The sequence below is a fragment of the Rhinopithecus roxellana genome, chromosome 5, assembly GCF_007565055.1.
Source record: "Rhinopithecus roxellana isolate Shanxi Qingling chromosome 5, ASM756505v1, whole genome shotgun sequence".
NCBI classification, from domain to species: Eukaryota; Metazoa; Chordata; class Mammalia; order Primates; family Cercopithecidae; genus Rhinopithecus; species Rhinopithecus roxellana.
This window is the reverse complement of record NC_044553.1, coordinates 11297729-11316943: the sequence shown is the minus strand read 5'-3', so window position 1 is coordinate 11316943 and position 19215 is coordinate 11297729. Positions and strand designations below refer to the sequence as shown.

At 39.6% G+C, this 19215-nt stretch overlaps 1 protein-coding gene across 3 annotated transcripts in view; it reads left to right on the top strand.

Moving 5' to 3' along the window:
• The window catches only part of WDHD1 (WD repeat and HMG-box DNA binding protein 1), an 83681-nt gene extending 77509 nt beyond the window's left edge, over positions 1-6172 (top strand). For all 3 annotated transcript variants that reach the window (XM_030929776.1, XM_030929775.1, XM_010372042.2), the window contains 2 exons: positions 3323-3461; positions 5797-6172. In XM_030929776.1, coding sequence (XP_030785636.1) covers positions 3323-3461; positions 5797-5997 — 340 coding nt within the window. In that variant the 3' untranslated portion in view covers positions 5998-6172. The remainder of the gene's footprint in view (positions 1-3322; positions 3462-5796) is intronic.
• Positions 6173-19215: the final 13043 nt, after the last annotated feature.

Below are 19215 nucleotides of genomic sequence, written 5' to 3'. Positions count from 1 at the left end.
CATTTCCTGTTTTGTTCTGAATTTGATTTAGGTCTTAAACAATGAAAATTTTATTTAAGAAGATTGATAGGCCGGGCATAGTGGCTCATGCTTTTTTTTCAGCCTAACTTTTTTTTTTTTTTCTTTTTTTTTTTCCGCTCTTGTTGCCCAGACTGCAGTGCAGTGTCACAATCTCGGCTCACCACACCCTCTGCCTCTGGGTTCAAGTGATTCTCTTGCCTCAGCCTCCTGAGTAGCTGGGATTACAGGCATGCGCCTCTACGCCCTTCTAATTTTGTATTTTTAGTAGAGACGGGGTTTCTCCATGTTGGTCAGGCTGGTCTTGAACTCCTGACCTCAGGGGATCCACCCGCCTTGGCCTTCCAAAGCACAGGAATTACAGGTGTGAGCCACCATGCCCCGCCTGCCTAATGCTTTTTTTGAGACAGTCTTGCTCTGTCACCAGGTCTGGAGCGCACTGGTGCAATCTCAGCTCTCTGCAACCTCCACCTCCTGGGTTCAAGCGATTATCATGCCTCAGCCTCCTGAGTAGCTGGGATTACAGGTGTGTGCCACCATGCCTGCTAATTTTGTTATTTTTTGGTAGAAATGGAGTTTTGCCACATTGACCAGGCTGGTCTCAAACTCTTGGCCTCAAGCGATCTGCCCACCTCAGCTTCCCAAAGTGCTGGGATTACAGGTGTAAGCCACCACACCTGGCCAAGCCTAACACTTTGGAAGGCCAACGTGGTCAGATAGCTTCAGCCCAGGAGATTTAAACCAGCCTGGGCAATGTAGGGAGACCCCGTCTCTACCAAAAGTTTTAAAATCAGCCAGGTATGGTGGCACATGCCTGTAGTCCCAGCTACCTGGAAGTCTGAGGTGGGAGGATTGCTTGAGCCCAGGAATTTGAGGTGGCAGTGAACTGATTATACCACTGCACTCCAGCCTGGGCGACAAAGCAAGACCCTGTCTCTTGAAACAACAACGAAGAAGACTGATAATTTAATTTTTCATACTATCAGTTGGTTATACATAAAACTTACTTTTTGAAATTTTAAGGAATTATGACTATTAAAACTAATATTTTTCACAGATATTGATACACTAAATCAGAAATGTCCAATTTTAGCCAGGTGGCTGTACACTCTTTTAGTCCCAGCTACTTAGAAGGTTGAGGCAGAAGGGTTGCTTAAGCCCAGAAGTTTGCGGCCAGCCTGGGCAACATAGTGAGGCTCACATCTCTTTAAAAAACAAAAAAAGAAAGTAATATTCAAAAGTTTGGTTCTGTTTTTAAAAGTAGCTATTTAGAAGCAGAAGATTGCAGGCTGTTAGGTAGATTTGTGACATTGCTCCAAGTTTCATTAAAATGGGTCTTCATTAATTTTTGGAAATTCAAGAACCTTTGTTATACCTTGATTTTTACTTGTTTTGATTCTGTTATTTTTCTGGAAATCGGTTTACATTAAGATTACTTAAAATTTGCATATTTTCAGAAATTAGGGCAAGTGGTTATGGTCATACTAGTAATTTTTTAATAAAATTTTTTTAACCTTAAAAAGTTTAGGCCGGGCACGGTGGCTCAAGCCTGTAATCCCAGCACTTTGGGAGGCTGAGATGGGCGGATCACGAGGTCAGGAGATCGAGACCATCCTGGCTAACACGGTGAAACCCCATCTCTCCTAAAAATACAAAAAATTAGCCGGGAGTGGTGGCAGGAGCCTGTAGTCCCAGCTACTCAGGAGGCTGAGGCAGGAGAATGGCGTGAACCCGGGAGGCGGAGCTTGCAGTGAGCTGAGATTACGCCACTGCACTCCACCCTGGGCGAGAGAGCGGGACTCTGTCTCAAAAAAATAAATAAATAAAATTTTAAAAAGTTTAGGATTGTTATTTAGGATTCATTTAGGTTCATCCTAGTGAGGGGCGTATGACTGGTGGGTTAAACATAAGAGACTCTGGGCTGGGCACAGCGGCTCACACCTATAATCCTAGCACTTTGGGAGGCTGAGGCAGGTGGATCACGAGGTCAGGAGTTCGAGACCTGCCTGGCCAATATGGTGAAACCCTGTTTCTACTAAAATTACAAAAATTAGCTGGGTGTGGTGGTGCGTGCCTGTAAGTCCCAGCTGTTCGGGAGGCTGAGGCAGGAGAATCACATGAACCCAGACATGGAGGTTGCAGTGAGCTGAAATGGAGCCACTGCACTCCAGCCTGGGGGAAAGAGCGAGACTCTGTCTATGTAAAAAAAACAAAACCATAGACTCTGGAGTCAAATTGCCTGGTTGTTGAATCCCAGGTCTGAGTTTTACTGTTTGTGTAACCTGGGATAAGTTATTTCACCTCTCTGAGCCTCCCTTTTCTCACTTATGGAATGGAGATAATAATTGTATCTATCTCATAGTGTTATTGTCATTTAAATGAGGTATTATACATAAAGCTTATAGAATAGTGCCTAGTAGATAGTGATCACTAATGTTAAATATTTGCATTAAACCTTCACTTGTGTAACTTAGACAATTTGTGTCATGAGTGGAATCTAATGAAATGTACAAATGTGCTGTGTCCATGCTTCACCTAATGCTGATGCAGGTCAGCTCTGAGAGCAAGGGTGAGGCGATGGGAAAGGGACTTGAGAAAAGTAGTGAGGAATTCAAATAGCTGGTTTGGGGAAATAGAAAAAGAGCGTACCAAGGACACGTGGAAGAATTTTACCAGGCCACAAGGGCTAAGTGAGGTTGGAGGCCTTGAGCCTGTCGACATTCATTAAAAAGTTGAAAGTACAGAGTTCATGGTTGCTACACTTGGAAAATACAAATGTGAGTGATCCTTTTGAATTTACCTTACAAAGGATTTTCCAGTTCATTGATCCTGCAGTCTCTAGGCAGTTTAAAGTAATATGAGGCCAGTCACGGTGGCTTATGCCTGTAATCCCAGCACTTTGGGAAGCCAAGGTGGGCAGATCGCTTGAGGTCAGGAGTTTGAGACCAGCCTGACCAACATGGTGAAACCCCATACAAAAAATTTGCCGGATGTGGTGGCGCATGCCTGTAATCCCAGCTACTTGGGAGGCTGAGGCAGGAGAATCACTTGAACCCAGGAGGCAGAGGTTGCAGTGAGCTGAGATCGCACCATTGCACTCCAGCCTGGGTGACAGAGTGAGACTCCGTCTCAAAAAAAAAAAAAAAAAACAAAAACGTAATATGAATATTAACAAGTGTAACTGTGTCTTCCTTATTTTACATAATAGATGTCAAAGATTTATGGTTGATTACTAACTTAAAATCATAAGGCACTTTAAACTCTGTATTAAGTATAAAATATTTTCACATAATTGTGATTTTAGGCCAAAGACTGGGTTCCAGATGTGGCTAGAAGAAAATAGAAGTAATATTTTGTCTGACAATCCTGACTTTTCAGATGAAGCAGATATAATAAAAGAAGGAATGATTCGGTTTAGAGTATTGTCAACTGAAGAAAGAAAGGTAAGGATAATTGTGCCAAGATTGAGATCTTAGTGAATTCCCAGATTTAAAAAATTATTATAGAAATGCCTTTTAGCCGGGTGTGGTGTCTTACGCCTGTAATCCTAGCACATTGGGAGGCCAAGGTGGGAGAATCACTTGAGCTCAGGAGTTTGTGACCGGCCTGGGCAACATAATGAGACCTCATCTGTATTAATAATAAAAATAATCTCTAATAATAATAGTAACAACAAAAACAATGATAATAATCATGATAACTTAAAAAAAAAAAAAAAGGAAAAACCTTTTTCTGTTTTTGGAAACTGAATACATCCACCAAACTTTTTTTGAAAGAGTTTGTCGTATATGTCGTAATATGGATAGGTAGTAATTATTATGTAATGGTGATGGGGTTTTTGTTTTGTTTTTGTTTGAGGCAGGCCTTGTTTTTTCATCCAGGCAGGAGTGTCATGGTGTGATCACGGCTCACTACCACCTTGACCTCCTGGGCTCAAGCAATTATCTTTTTTTTTTTTTTCTATAGAGACAAGCTCTCACTGTGTTGCCCAGCCTGGATGACTAATTTTTTGACAGTTTACTGTTTTAATTTCTGTAAGTTCCTGTATGTTTTAAGTTAGGAGAATACTCCAAGAAAAGATACATTTGTTAAAAATCAAAAATGTCAAGCTGAGTTCATTGGCTCAAGCCTGTAATCCTAGCACTTTGGGAGGCCAAGGCAGGAGGATCTGTTGAGCCCAGGAGTTTGAGACCAGCCTAGACAACATAGTGATACCCCATCTCTACAAAACATTTAAAAATTAGCCTGGCATGGTGGCACACACCTGTAGTCCCAGTTACTCAGGAGGCTGAGGTGGGAACATCACTTACTTGAGCCCAGGAGGTCAAGGCTGCAGTGAGCCGTGATTGTGCCACTGCACTCCAGCATGGGTGACAGAGTGAGACCATGTCTCAAGGGGGAAAAAAATTAATAAGTAAAAATGAATTCACATTTTTTGAATACTACTTCAGGGTTCTTGCAAGCAGAATTTTAAAAAATTCTTTCTACTTACACATTGGATACTACATGAGACTATTCCTTTTGGGAAAAAGACTGGTGTTCTGTTCCAGCCTTTGACATGGAAATTAGGACAGGTGTCTGGCTTGCTTCTCATGAACTTCTGCCATGTGAAGGAAGGAAGGAGCAATCTCTCTGTTAGAAGCGGAAGGAATGTGTGTGGTCTACCAGTTAAATCCTCAGGTTTCACTTCCCCAGGAATGGCAGGGCGCAGCACAGGCACCTAGTAACATAGATACTTGCTTTGATAAATTGGGTTTTATGAAAATGGTGTTGTGTAATGAAGAAGCCAGAAACTGGTCTAAACACCTTTAGCATCATTTAGAACCTCATTTACAATTTTATGTTTCTCATTTGTTTGATAAAATGGCATCTAAATAAATAAGACCTTACACCGCAAAAAAGGAAGAGACTTGGCAAAGGCTGTGATTGTGTTTTTGAATACTTAAAAATGTAATCAATGTTCTTAAGGTAAACCATAAACATTTACTTAAATCCAGTTTGTTAATGTGAGAAATTCTACAGCTTGAAGAGCCCCTGAAATGGCCAGGGAAATAAAGTAGGAGCGGGGAACTCTTATAGATTAAAAGAGATTTAAGCGACAGATGAAATTAGTGGACCTTATCTGGCTCTTGCTAAGTGAATAAAAACCAAACCCCAAAGAATATATACTCGTTTATATAACATTCCTGAAATGATAACGTGATCGGGATGGAGAATAGAGTAGTGGTTGCCAGAGGTTGGAGTCGGAGTTGGGGCTTGGGGAAGCGGTTCTGTATTTTGACTGTGGTGGTAAACAAACAAACCTACAATAAAATTAAATACATACACCCAAATGAGTAGAAGTAAAATGGGATTGTTTCAATGTCAGTTCCCTATAGTTGTGATTGTTGGGCTATAGTTTTGCAAAATGTTACCACTAGGGAAAACTGGGTCAAGGCTACACAGGATTTTTCTGTATTATTTCATACAACTGCATGTGAAACTGCAATTATCTTAGAATAAAAAGTTTCATTTTTAAATAGTACTGTAATTATAGTATTTTGCAACTATTTGATTAATATAAGCAAAGCTTAGATTGAGATATAAAAGTAGTACAAATGTTTAATGTGCTCTGCATTTAAGTAATAAAAGATTTGTTAACAATGAGAACACTTAATTCAAGTGCTACTTATTCTGCTTTATATATAAAAATATTACCTGGAAAAGTAAATAAATCATTTACTTCTTATTTGTTATTTCCTAAAAATATTTTATTTTCACCCCTGCTATTTTACAAAGGCATGGGCTAACAAAGCCAAAGGAGAAACGGCAAGTGATGGAGCTGGAGCAAAGAAGCGAAACCGTGTGGTCGATGAAAGCGATGAAACAGAAAACCCGGAAGAAAAAACAAAAGAGAATCTGAATTTGCCTAAAAAGCAGAAACCTTTAGATTTTTCTACAAATCAGAAACTATCAGCTTTTGCATTTAAGCAGGAGTAAAGGAAGAAAGTGACCCTAGGGAAGTAATGGATTTTTTTTACTCATCTTTGAATATAGACTTGAGTCTTTGGAAAACTCATTATGTATTTTTTAAAGAGTTTGAAGCGGCTGGGCGCGGTGGCTCAAGCCTGTAATCCCAGCACTTTGGGAGGCCGAGACGGGCAGATCACGAGGTCAGGAGGTCGAGACCATCCTGGCTAACACAGTGAAACCCCGTCTCTACTAAAAAATGCAAAAAAACTAGCTGGGCGAGGTGGCGGGCGCCTGTAGTCCCAGCTACTCGGGAGGCTGAGGCAGGAGAATGGCGTGAACCTGGGAGGCAGAGCTTGCAGTGAGCCGAGATCCGGCCACTGTACTCCAGCCTGGGTGACACAGCGAGACTCCGTCTCAAAAAAAAAAAAAGAATTTGAAGCAACTGTTTGTCTTTATAAGATAATGTAGTAATTATATTGGTGTAGGTAACGGCATAAGTAAAGACTATCATATTTGCAGATTACTCTGCCTCCAAATGCAGGGCCTTTCAGAGATGCATTGTGATTGTAATTACTGAGTTGAAGCCACAACCAATTTGAATTTGTTTCTTACCTTGAAAAATCATTAAAGCCAAGGTATTAAAACCTCTGTGCATTGATACCTTCTAGGGATTTGGTTCATTTGGTTTTTGTCATGTACAAGGAAGGACAATAGTCCTCTTCCCAAGTGTGTTAGCATAGACTACTCTATATGTTTCTACTAGACCTAGGGGACCATGTCTTTTAATAATATTGGCCCTAAACATGTAAATAATCTTGTAGGTGAGATTTTTTTTTTTTTGAAATTTCTTCCTGTGTGGCTTTCAGTTGTCTGTTTGTATAGCCTGGATTTTTTTGAGATAAATGTAACTTTCTCATTTGTATATTTGTCTTGATATGGTCTTAATAGTTTCTTTCCATGAAATGTATATATTTCTAGAAAATATATCTTATATTTACTACCATAATTTCTGCCACCACCCTCATCTTGCTCTGCATTATACACAGTAGAGAAGAACTGAAGACACTGCTGTGACAATATTGCAGTCCAAGGCATCATGTGCTCCTGGTGGGATACTCTGGTTATCAACATCAACAGTACTTTCCTGAGCAAGTCTTTGAAGGCTTGATAAGAGACCAAAGTTACGGAAAGTATTTAACTCTTCTTTTATATTGAACAAACAAGGTTTCATCATTTCATACATTTTTGGTTGTTCTAAGCAGAGACTAATACAAATGCAGCCACACGAAGGCAGTGTACTGGGGGTGGGAAGGAAAGAATCACATAAAATCAGCTGACTCAAAATTGAGGGTTGAAAGGGAAAAAGTATGTTGAAAATTTAGACATAAAGGAGCCAAGAATATTCCTTATCCCATGATGGTTAAGGTAGGAAGACATACATTTTTGATTTTTTTAATTAGTAGCTGATGTCAGAGACATGATAGCACAGTGGTTGTGAGCACAGATTCCAAAGCCAGACTACCTAGGTTCAAAGACCCACTTCTCTACCTACTACTAATAGTTGGGTCATGTTGGGCTGGTGACCCAATTTCTAGCCTTTGTTCCCTCATCTGTAAAATGGATATAATGATAGTACCTACTTTATAAGTTGTTATGAAAATTAAATGAAATGAAAGCACTTAGTTTCTGACACATAATAATCTTTTATATAAATGTTAGTTTTTTGTTTTTTGTTTTTTTTTTGAGACGGAGTCTCGCTCTGTCGCCCAAACTGGAGTGCAGTGGCCAGATCTCAGCTCACTGCAAGCTCCGCCTTTCGGGTTCACGCCATTCTCCTGCCTCAGCCTCCCGAGTAGCTGGGACTATAGGCGCCCGCCACCTCGCCCGACTAGATTTTTGTAGTTTTTTTAGTAGAGATGGGGTTTCACCGTGTTAGCCAGGATGGTCTCGATCTCCTGACCTTGTAATCTGCCCGTCTCGGCCTCCCAAAGTGCTGAGATTACAGGCTTGAGCCACCGTGCCTGGCCAATGTTAGTTACTATTCTGATAATGATGATGCTGTTATTTCATCTTGCTTTGTTATTAGGTTTGATTCTGAATACAAACTAATTTTGATTTCAAGATCTTAAGTAAAGGTTTGTTTAGAGTACATTGGAAAGCATTTTTGTAGACATGTGTTTTGTTTTTGGTTCCTCAACTTGCTTTGTATATAGTTTATAATACTAGGTTGGTACAGAAGTAAATGCAGTTTCGCCATTTCAGTGGCAAAAACCGCGATTACTTTTGTGCCAGCCTAATGCTTAAGGGTATAATCTGTGTGTATTTCAGATTCATAGCAACCCGATAATACCAATAATTTGCAAAAGGGTTTTTAATTCCCTACTTTTATTTGGCTGAAGGAAGGTTTTTGTATTGACTCGATTTAACTTACAAATCAGAACTTTGAAACCAAGAAACGTTATCCTTATTTCTCTGCTACATAATAGTAAACCTGTTTTTTTCCAGGGTTTTTTTTTTTTTTTTTTTCCCCAGAGAATTGGGACTGAATAGTATGAAAGTGAAAATGGAAATAAATTAATATATTAATCATCATATCAATTACTGCCTACTTGAGCTTATTGTATACTATAGAAAATTGACATAATCTTAATTTTATTCTCCAAAAGCAAAAACTCCTCAGAGGAGGTTACTTTACAGATTTATTTCGGAGAGCAAGTGAATAGGCACTGGGGTTATGTGCAACTCTGGGGACTATGCTGTGATCTGTAGCCTCCCATATCTGTTTAGCAGCCTGGGGTGAGTCACTGTCACTAACATGGAACAGATGCCAAGTAGTCCCTTTGGACAAAAGGATGAGGCCCATTCATATAGAAAGCATCTTAATCAGTGACTGTTGGTCTTGTGAGCCCTCTTTGTTTCCCATCTGTTTTATTATCAGAATATATAATTTTCCCCCAGGTTTTCATCTTGAATCTCTCAAACCTACAGAAAATTTGAAATTTGACAGTAAACACCCGTATATCTTTCCTCTAGTTCGTCTTATTGTTGACATTTTACCATGTATATTTTATAGACAGGATTTTTTCTGAACCATTTGAAATATGCATATACTTCATCCCTCAGTATCCAGCATGTACCCTAAAAACAAAGATTTTCTTCTGCATAATTACAATACCATAATTACTCCAAAGAAATTTAACAGATGATGTTATTACATAGCCTGTATTTTATAATAAAATTTCCCTCAAAGTGCTGTTAGCCATTTTTACCCCCAGTTTAGGATCCATTCAAGAATCATGCATTATTTTTAATTATTAGAGGTACGGGGGTTTTTGTTTTTTGTTTTTTGTTTTTTCAGACAGAGCCTCTCTCTGTCACCCAGGCTGAAGTGCAGTGGCACAATCACAACTCATTGTAGCCTTGACCTCCCTGGGCTCAGGTGATCCTCCGGCTTCAGCCCTAAGTAGCTGGGAGTGTAGGCGCATGCCACCACACCTGGCTAGTTTTTGTATTTTTTTGAAATAGATGGGGTTTCACCATGTTGCCCAGGCTGGTCTCAAACTCCTGTGTTTGTTTGTTTGAGACAGTCTCTCTGTTGCCCAGGCTGAAGTACAGTGGCATGATCTTGGTTCACTGCAGCCTCTGCCTTTTGGGTTCAAGTGATTCTCTGGCCTCAACTTCCTGAGTAGCTTGGATTACAGGTGTGCACCACCACGCCCAGCTAATTTTTGTGTTTGTCATAGAGACAGGGTTTCCCCCTGTAGGCCAGGCTGGTCTCAAACTCCTGAACTCAAATGATCTGCCCACCTCAGCCTTCCAAAGTGCTGGGATTACAGGCGTGAGCCACCGCGCCCAGCCCCAAGGTTAAAATTTGAAGGATGGCCTGTGCCAGAATGGGTAGAAGGTGGTATTCTGGGATTGACACTAATTTCTACCCACTTTGGGACTGTATTATAAAGGACAAAAACTGATGGAATAGGAAATAAACATAATGGAATTTAAAAAAGCCAAAAGTTGGTCTTTTGATAGGTTAATGAATTAGAAAAATTACGTCTGCTTCATCTGAAAAGTCAGGATTGTCAGACAAAATATTACTTATATTTTCTTCTAGCCACATCTGTAACCCGGTCTTTGGCCTAAAATCACAATTATGTGAAAACATTTTATACTTAAGACAGAGTTTAAAGTACCTTATGATTTTAAGTTAGTAATCAATCATAAGTCTTTGATATCTATTATATAAAGTAAGGAAGACAGTTACACTTGTTAATATTCATATTACATTGATCAAGGTGAGAGAAAAGCACAAAAAATGATCTTAGGAATGAAAAGAGATTTATTAACTACAAATGATACAGATATGAAAAAGAAGCTTGTAGTCGGTTTTGTGTGTCAAATTGGCTAAGCGAGAGTCACCAATATTCAATCAAATACTGACTTATGTTATTTTATGGATATTAAAGTTCATGATCAGTTGAATTTGAGGAAGAGAGAATATCCTAGATCATCTGTATGGGCCTGATTTAATCAGTTCAAAGGCTGTAAGGGCAAAACTGAGGCTCCCCTGAGAAAAAAGAGGAAATTATACCTGTGGGTAGCAACTTCAGCTCATGCCCAAGGCTTCTAGCCTGCCAATCCTGAAGGTCTGGCCTGTGGATTCAGGGTTTTAGACTTACTGTGCCAGCCCCCATAATTATGTGAGCCAGTTCATTGCAAGAAATCTTACATATATTTCCAACCAATTCTATTTTTTGGTTGAACACTGACTCAAGGTATTACAAACAATTTTATGACAACAAATTGGAAAACTTTAATGAAATGAACAGGTACCTACAAAAGTAAAGCTTATTAAAATTGAGACATTTATGATAACAAAGAATAAAACATTTAGGAATAAATTTAACAAAGTAAGTCCAAAACTTACACTTTGAAAACTATAAAACATTGTTGAAAGACATAAAAGAAGAACTAAATAAATTGAAAGCCATCTCACGGTTATGGACCAGAAGACTTAATACTGTTAACATGATAGTACTCCCTAAACTTATTTATAGATTGAATGCAATCCCTATCAAAACCACAGCTGGCTTCTTTGCAGAAATTAACAAGCTGGTCCTAAAATTGATAAGAAAATTCAAGGGACCCAGAATAGTCAAAACACTCTTGAAAAAGTAGAGTAAGTTGGAGGGTTCACACTTTCACAGTGTGGTACTGGCATAAGAATAGACATAAAGATTAATGGAATAGAATGGAGAATCCAGAAATAGACCCTCTCATTTACAATTAATTGATTTTTAACAAGAGTGCCAGGAAAATTTAATGGAAAAAGGATAGTCTTTTCCACAAATAGTGCTGGACATCTAGACACATCCCAAAGAAGTTGGAGCCCTACCTCACACCATATAGTGAATCAAGACCTAAGTGTAAGAGCTGAAACTAGGCCGGGCGCGGTGGCTCAAGCCTGTAATCCCAGCACTTTGGGAGGCCGAGATGGGCGGATCACGAGGTCAGGAGATCGAGACCATCCTGGCTAATACGGTGAAACCCCATCTCTACTAAAAAAATACAAAAAACTAGCCGGGCGAGGTGGCGGGCGCCTGTAGTCCCAGCTACTCGGGAGGCTGAGGCAGGAGAATAGCATAAACCCGGGAGGCGGAGCTTGCAGTGAGCTGAGATCCGGTCACTGCACTCCAGCCTGGGCGACAGAGCGAGACTCCGTCTCAAAAAAAAAAAAAAAAAAAAAAGCTGAAACTATTAAGACCCTTGGAAGAAAACAGATGTAAATCTTTGTGACTTTAAATATGACACCAGAAGTACAATCAACAAGAGAAAAGATGAAGTCAACATCAAAATTAAAAATTGTGATGTTTCAGGGAACACCATCAAGAAAGTGATAGCCAAGTACAGTGGCTCACACCTATAATCCCAGCACTTTAAGAACTCTGAGGTAGGAGATTGTGTGAGCCCAGAAGTTTGACTTCATCTCCACAAAAATATTGTAAAAATTACCTGGGCATGGTGGTGCATGCCTGTAGTCCCAGCTGCTCAGGAGACTGAGGCAGGAGAATACCTAAAGCCCAGGAATTCGAGGCGGCAGTAAGCTACGATTGCACCATTGCATTCCGGTGGCCAATAAGCGCATGAAAAGATGCTCAGTATGTTTAGTTATCAGGAAAATGCAAATCAAAAACCACAAAGAAGCTGGGCACACAGGTACATACCTGTAGTCCCAGCTACTTACGCCACTGAGGTGGGAAGATTACTGGAAGTGTGGAGTTCAAGGCCTCAGTGTACTATGATTGCGCCTGTGAACAGTCATTGTGTTCTAGCCTGGGCAACATAATGAGACTGTCTCTAAGGAAAAAAAAAAACAAAACAGATAACACTTCACACCTACTACCACTAGGATGGCTATAAGGCCATAATCAGAAAGATGGACAATAACAAATGTTAGTGAGGATATGGAGAAATAGGAACCCTTATAAGTTGCTGGTAGGAATGTAAAATGGTGCCATTACCAGTTCCTCAAAAGGCTAACTGGCAATTCCACAGCTAGCTATAAGCCCAAAATCAATGAAACTGTGTATCCACATGAAAACATAGATGAATATTCATACACCATTTTTCCTGATAGCTAAAAAGTAGAAACAACCCAAATGTCCATCAACTGAGGAATGGATAAATGTTATTTGATAACAAAAAGAAGTGAAGTACTGATACATGTTATAACATGAATAAACCATAGAAACACTATGGTAAGTGAAAGAAACCTCACAAAGAACCACACATTTTACCCTATTTTTCTAAAAATAAAAATGAACTTACTAAGAGGGATATTTTTTTAACGGGTGGAGGAAAAAAACACAAAATACTAGTAAGCAAGTAATTAGGGCAATTTATAGAGTGGTGTTCCTAATGGAATATAAACTTCTGGTTCAGAGAAGTGATTTTTCAATAACTTACGGGAGTACTGAAACTTGTCAGAAACCCATGGGGTTAGGACTGCTAGTAATTTTCCAACATAGGGTGTTCATGTTCAAAGTTTGAGTAAATACTGAGTGCCAGACCAGGACATGAAAACAACCTGGTAAGCTATTTAAGAGTTGGGAAGCTGGGCGAGGTGGCGCATGCCTGTAATCCTAGCCCTTTGGGAGGCCGAGGTGGGTGGATTGCCTGAGCTTAGGAGTTCGAGGCCACCTGGGCAACATAGTGAAACCCCTTCTTTACTAAAATATAAAAAGTTAGCTGGGCATGGTGGCACGCACCTGTGGTTCCATCTACTTGGGAGGCTGAGGCATGAGAATTGCTTGAACCTGGGAGGTGGAGGTTGCAGTGAGTGGAGATCGCGCCACTGCACTCCCGCCTGGGCGACAGAGCAAGACTCTGTCTCAAAAAAAAAAAAAAAAAAAAAAAAAAAGGAATATATTGAGAATATGTCATTGTCCCTATAGTAGGGAGAAGCACTCCAGGCCATACTCTCAAGCCCAAATCAGCCTTATATAGATGTTAGTCTACCAGTTCAGGGGAAGAGCCTCAAAATAATTCCCTTTAAAGACAACAAGATTCTCCTTATCCACGAAGCCTTTCCTGTCCTGCTCAGGCGTGGGCAGACCAGGGCTTGTTCATCTTGAGGCCCAGGATCCTGCCCACTTCAGTCCAGAATATACTAGTCTGATTTTTGAAATACCAATTTAAGCTTGTGGGGGCTGGCAGGCTGGAAGTTTTTATAGGGCTGACCAGCAGGGTAGAAACCAGGAAATCAAGGTCAGAGTTGATGTTGTAGAGTGAAATCAGTAGGGTGGGCTGGCAGGCTATATCTTGAGGCAGGATGGCTAGTGAGGATACCTTCAAACAGAGGACCACATATTTTGATTCCACGTTTATGAAATGTTCAGAATGGGCAAATCTATAGAGACAGAAAGTAGATTGGTGGTTGCCTAGGACTGGGAGTTAGGGGGAAAGTGGGAGTGACTGATAATGAATACAGGGTTTCTTTTTGGAATGATGAAAATTTTCTAGAATCTGGTTTTAGATAGTGGTAGTTGTTGCATAATTATATGAATTTACTAAAAGCCGGGTGCGGTGACTCACACCTGTAATCCCAGCACTTTGGGAGGCTGAGGCGGGAGGATCATGAGGTCAACAGATCGATACCATCCTGGCCAACATGGTGAAACCCCATCTCTACTAAAAATACAAAAATTAGCTGGGCGTAGTGGTGTGTGCCTGTAGTCCCAGCTACTTGTGAGGCTGAAGCAGGAGAATGGCGTGAACCCAGGAGGCGGAGCTTGCAGTGAGTCAAGATCACGCCATTGCACTCCAGCCTGGCGACAGAGCAAGACTCCATCTCAAAAAATAAAATAAAATAACAGAAAAAAAATGAATTGTGTACTTTACATGAGTGAAAGTATGGTATATGAATTATGGCTCAATAAAGTTGTTATAGTAAAACTAACTCAAGAAAAAATAGAAAATCTGAATAGTCTATAACCAATTTTTAAAATCAGTCTATATTTAGAATTATTTTCAAAAAGAAAACCACCAGGCTAGATGAATTTAAAATTCTATCACATAATGAAGTAAAATTTACAGTCTTACATAATTATGGAGTATAATGATAGTCATAATCTTGATATAAAATTTGACAAGGTTCAAGAAAGAAAAATTATAAACCAATCTCATTCATGGACATGGGATGAAAAATCTTAAGTGAAAGTTTTAGTAGGCCAGATCCAATAATGTATTAAAAAATACTATTCAGCTACCCCACTGGCTTAATCCTAAAGACACAAAATTGGTTTAACATTAGAAAGTCAGTTAATGCTGATTAAAGCACAAAATTAAAGTGTTCTTTCACAAAAACATATATCTTGTTCAAAGAGATTTGTGCCATCTGGTTTATTTCTGTCACTATGGAATTAATTTTGTATGGCACTAGACCATATGTCCCAAGGGCTTATAAACACACTGAAGTATTTTGATAAGGAGGATAGTAATACAAGCATAAATTTAAAATACTCCAACACTTGTTAGAAAGGGAATAATGCTGTTTCTTTACTTGTAAGTTGTATTTTACTTATCTGTGTTTATTTTAGACATAGGGTGTCACTGTGTCACCCAGGCTGGAGTGCAGTGGTGCAATCATAGCTCACTGTAGCCTCAAATTCTTAGGCTCAAGGGATTCTCTCACCTCAGCTTCCCGAGGAGCTGGGACTACAGGAATTTGCCACCATGGCCAGCTGATTTTTTTGTTTTTTTTCTTAGAGTTTCTCTCTGTCACCCAGGCTGGAGTGCAGTGTCGTGATCTCGGCTTACTGCAAGCTCTGCCTCCTGGGTTCACGCCATTCTCCTGCCTCAATCTCCAGAGTAGCTGGGACTACAGGCACCCGCCACCACACCCGGCTAATTTTTTTTTTTTTTTTTTTTGTATTTTTTAATATAGACGGGGTTTCACCGTGTTAGCCAGGATGGTCTTGATCTCCTGGCTTCATGATCCACCTGTCTTGGCCTCCCAAAGTGCTGGGATTACAGGCGTGAGCCAGCCACAGCTGATTTTTTTAATGTCTTGATTTTTAATTTTTTTGTAGAGACAGAGTCTCGCCATGTTGCCCAGGCTGGTCTCGAACTCCTGGGCTCAATGAATCCTCCCACTTTGGCCTCCCAAAGTGTTGGGATTACAGGTATGAACCACCACGTCTGGCCGTAAATTGTATTTATTTATTATTTTTCCTTTTTTAAAAATTTCCAGTCCTATAAGTTAATTTAATAGATTTCCATCTTCTATTTTTCCTTTAAAAAAATTTTCTAGGCCAGATGCGGTGGCTCACGCCTGTAATCCCAGCACTTTGGGAGGCCGAGGTGGGCAGATCACGAGGTCAGGAGATCGAGACCATCCTGGCTAACATGGTGAAACCCTGTCTCTACTAAAAATACAAAAAAAAATTAGTTGGGCATGGTGGTGGGCGCCTGTAGTCCCAGCTACTCTGGAGGCTGAGGCAGGAGAATGGCGTGAACCCAGGAGGCAGGCTTGCAGTGAGCCGAGATCACGCCACTGCACTCCAGCCTGAGTGACAGAGTGAGACTCCGTCTCAAAAAAAAAAAAAAAAAAAAAAATATTTCCAGCCCTGTAAATTAATTTAATAGATCGCTATCTTCTGCTTTCTCCTTACATATTTCTGTCAGAATTTATGTGTCTCTTGTAATTGTGGATACTTGTTTATCTCACCAAGAGACCCAGGTTTTTGAGAGCAAAAAAAACCATGCTGGTGAGGTGATTGGCATAATCGATACAGTACAAGCTTTGGAGTTTGATAGGCTTAGGGTTTATATTTGGCTCTACCACTGGGGATATGTGGCCTCAGGGGACCACTTAACCTGTCTGACTTCTTATTATTTATGATCCTTGTAATAAAAGGGACAATAATTTCCTATTCAGACCTCCTCAGACAACCTGCACAGTCCACATCTCCAGAAGGATAGCCTACATATCTCTTGCCATCACTTCCTCTGGCCACAGCTAGTAGAAGTGCAATTGACCACAATATTGGGGGTTCTAATATCTCTCCCATTTGTCTGGAATTTGGACACAGAAGCCAAATTCGTTCATCTGCAGAACTAAACTGCATGGTCATATAAAGGCAGAGAAAACCAATCTAGTGAAAGCTGGAAAAATGAGAAAAAAAATAAAAACAAACTGAAAAATTATCACCTCAATATTGTCGCAGCTGCTTTTGTGGCTCTGATAACAAAAAAACCTAGAGAAAGAAGGATGAAGAGTTGGCATTCTAATTCTTGGAGCAGATTAATGGCAAATGAAACATTTGGCCAAGATTGGAACTGGCCCCTCAAAAAGAGTGTTCTTCTCTGAAGACTGGATTGGAATTGATATAGATGGTGTTTCCAAAGAGGGAGGAGTGGTAATGTGGTTTGGTGAGATAGAGCCTCTATATGACATCATTTACCCCACATATGAAATGTTATAGCAGCTGATTAAAAATAGTAGCTGGGTGTATCTAAAGTATATGAAGAACTCTAAAAATCAACATTAAAAAACAAAACCAAAACATAATCCAATTAGAAGCTAAGGAAAAGACATGCACAGTCATTCAGTAAAAGGTTATACAACTGGCAAATAAACATGTGAAAAGATGTTCAGTATCACTAGCCATTACAGAAATGCAAATTAAATCTACAGTGAGATATTACTGTAGGCCTTTCAGAAAAGCCAAAATGAAAAATCATGATACCAAATGCTGTTGATGCAAGTGAGGATGCAGAGAAACTGGATCGCTTATATATGGCTGGTAGGAATGTAAAACTGTACAGCCTCTCTAGGAAATAGTCTGGCAGTTTCTTTCAAAACTAAAATGCATTTAACATACAACCCAGCAATTGCCCTCTTGAGTATTTATCCCAGAGAAATGAAAACTTATTTTTACACAGGGACTTGTACATGACTGTTCATATCAGCTTTATTTGTAATAGTACCAAACTGAAAACTACCCAAATGTCCCTCAATGTGTTAATGGTTAAACAAACTATGGTACATTCATATCATGGTATACTCTTCAGTAACGAAAAGGAATAAACTGTTGATACACTTCACAACTTGGATTAACCTCAGAGACATTATGCTGAGTGAAAAAAAGCCAATCTCAAAGGAATATAAACTACAGAATTTAATTCACATAACATTCATGAAATAATTATAGAGATAAAGAGCAGATTACTAGTTATCAAAGTTAAAGATGAAGACCAGGCATAGTGGCTCACACCTGTAATCCCAGCACTTTGGGAGGCCGATGTGAGCCCAGGAGTTTGAGAACAACCTGGACAACATAATGAGACCCTAGCTCTACCAAAAATGAAAAATTAGCCAGGTGTGGTGGCATATATCTGTAGTCCCAGCTTTTTGGGAAGATGAGGTGAGAGGATTGATTGAGTTCTGGAAGTTGAGGCTGCAGTGAGCCCTAATGTGCTACCACATTCCAGCTTGGACAGCAGAGTGTCTCTATTAAAAAAAAATTTTTTTTTTCCTTTTTCTCTTGACATAGAGTCTCGCCCTGTTGCCTGGGCTGGAGTGCAGTGGTACGATCTCTGCTCCCTTCAACCTCCACCTCCCAGGTTCAAGCGATTCTCCTACCTTAGCCTCCTGAGTAACTGGGATTACAAGTGTGTGCCACCACACTCGGCTAATTTTTGTATTTTTAGTAGAGATGAGGTTTCACCATGTTGGCTGGGCTGGTCTTGAACTCCTGGCCTCAAGTGATCCACCTACCTTAGACAGAGACACTCAAAATAAAATAAAATAAAATAAAATAAAATAAATAAAATAAAATATAAAATAAAATAAAATATAAAATAAAATAAAATAAACCCTAATGTGGCATTTGTAGCTACTGGGAGAGAATTTGTATTCCTGACTCCCCAGCATGGGCAAAAGCTCTTCAGGAACACATGTTTTTTTTTGTATCTTCAGAACCTGGCACAGTACATATCCTAAACAAGATCATCAATATATTTCTCCTGTGGACACTGATAAAGGATTCTGAGCCCACAACTGGGTAATCTGAGTAATCTTTGTCAGTATACCAAGGAAAATAGTCATCACTGTTTTGTAGTCATTTTATGCTTAATTTTTGGAATAATAAAAGGACAGTAAAAAAAAAAAAAAAAACTTTTAATAGAAATGTTAACAAGAATTTAAACAGTACACCTTTGTTTCAAGTAAATGCTGGTCCACAAACATTTTAAAAGATTACACGCCTGTAATCCCAGCACTTTGGGAGGCTGAGGCAGGAGAATCGCTTCAGCTCAGGAGGCAGAGGTTGCAGTGAGCTGTGATCTTGCCACTGCACTCTAGCCTGGGCAACAGAGCCAGACCCTGTCTCAAAAAAAAAAAAAAAGAAAGAAAGAAAAAATAAAAAAGATCCTTTTAGCAAAACAGGATGTTTTAGGATCTTGTCTCAAAATATTACATGATGAAGTGCTTTCTGCTGAATAACTAATTGGCTGAAAGTACATTTCCTTTTTGTCCTTAGAAATATGTAAGTCACTTATTTATTCTTGAGTTTGAGACCATTCCTCTCCCTGGTAATCTGAGATCACATCATTGAGTCCAGAGTGCTGCTGTCTGTTTACGCTCATCTTCTGATTTATCTAATAATATCAGAATGTCTTCCTCAGTCAATTCTCTTTGCCACTGTGGATGGAAAATAAAAATTCTGAATTCTCAACTTCTATGAA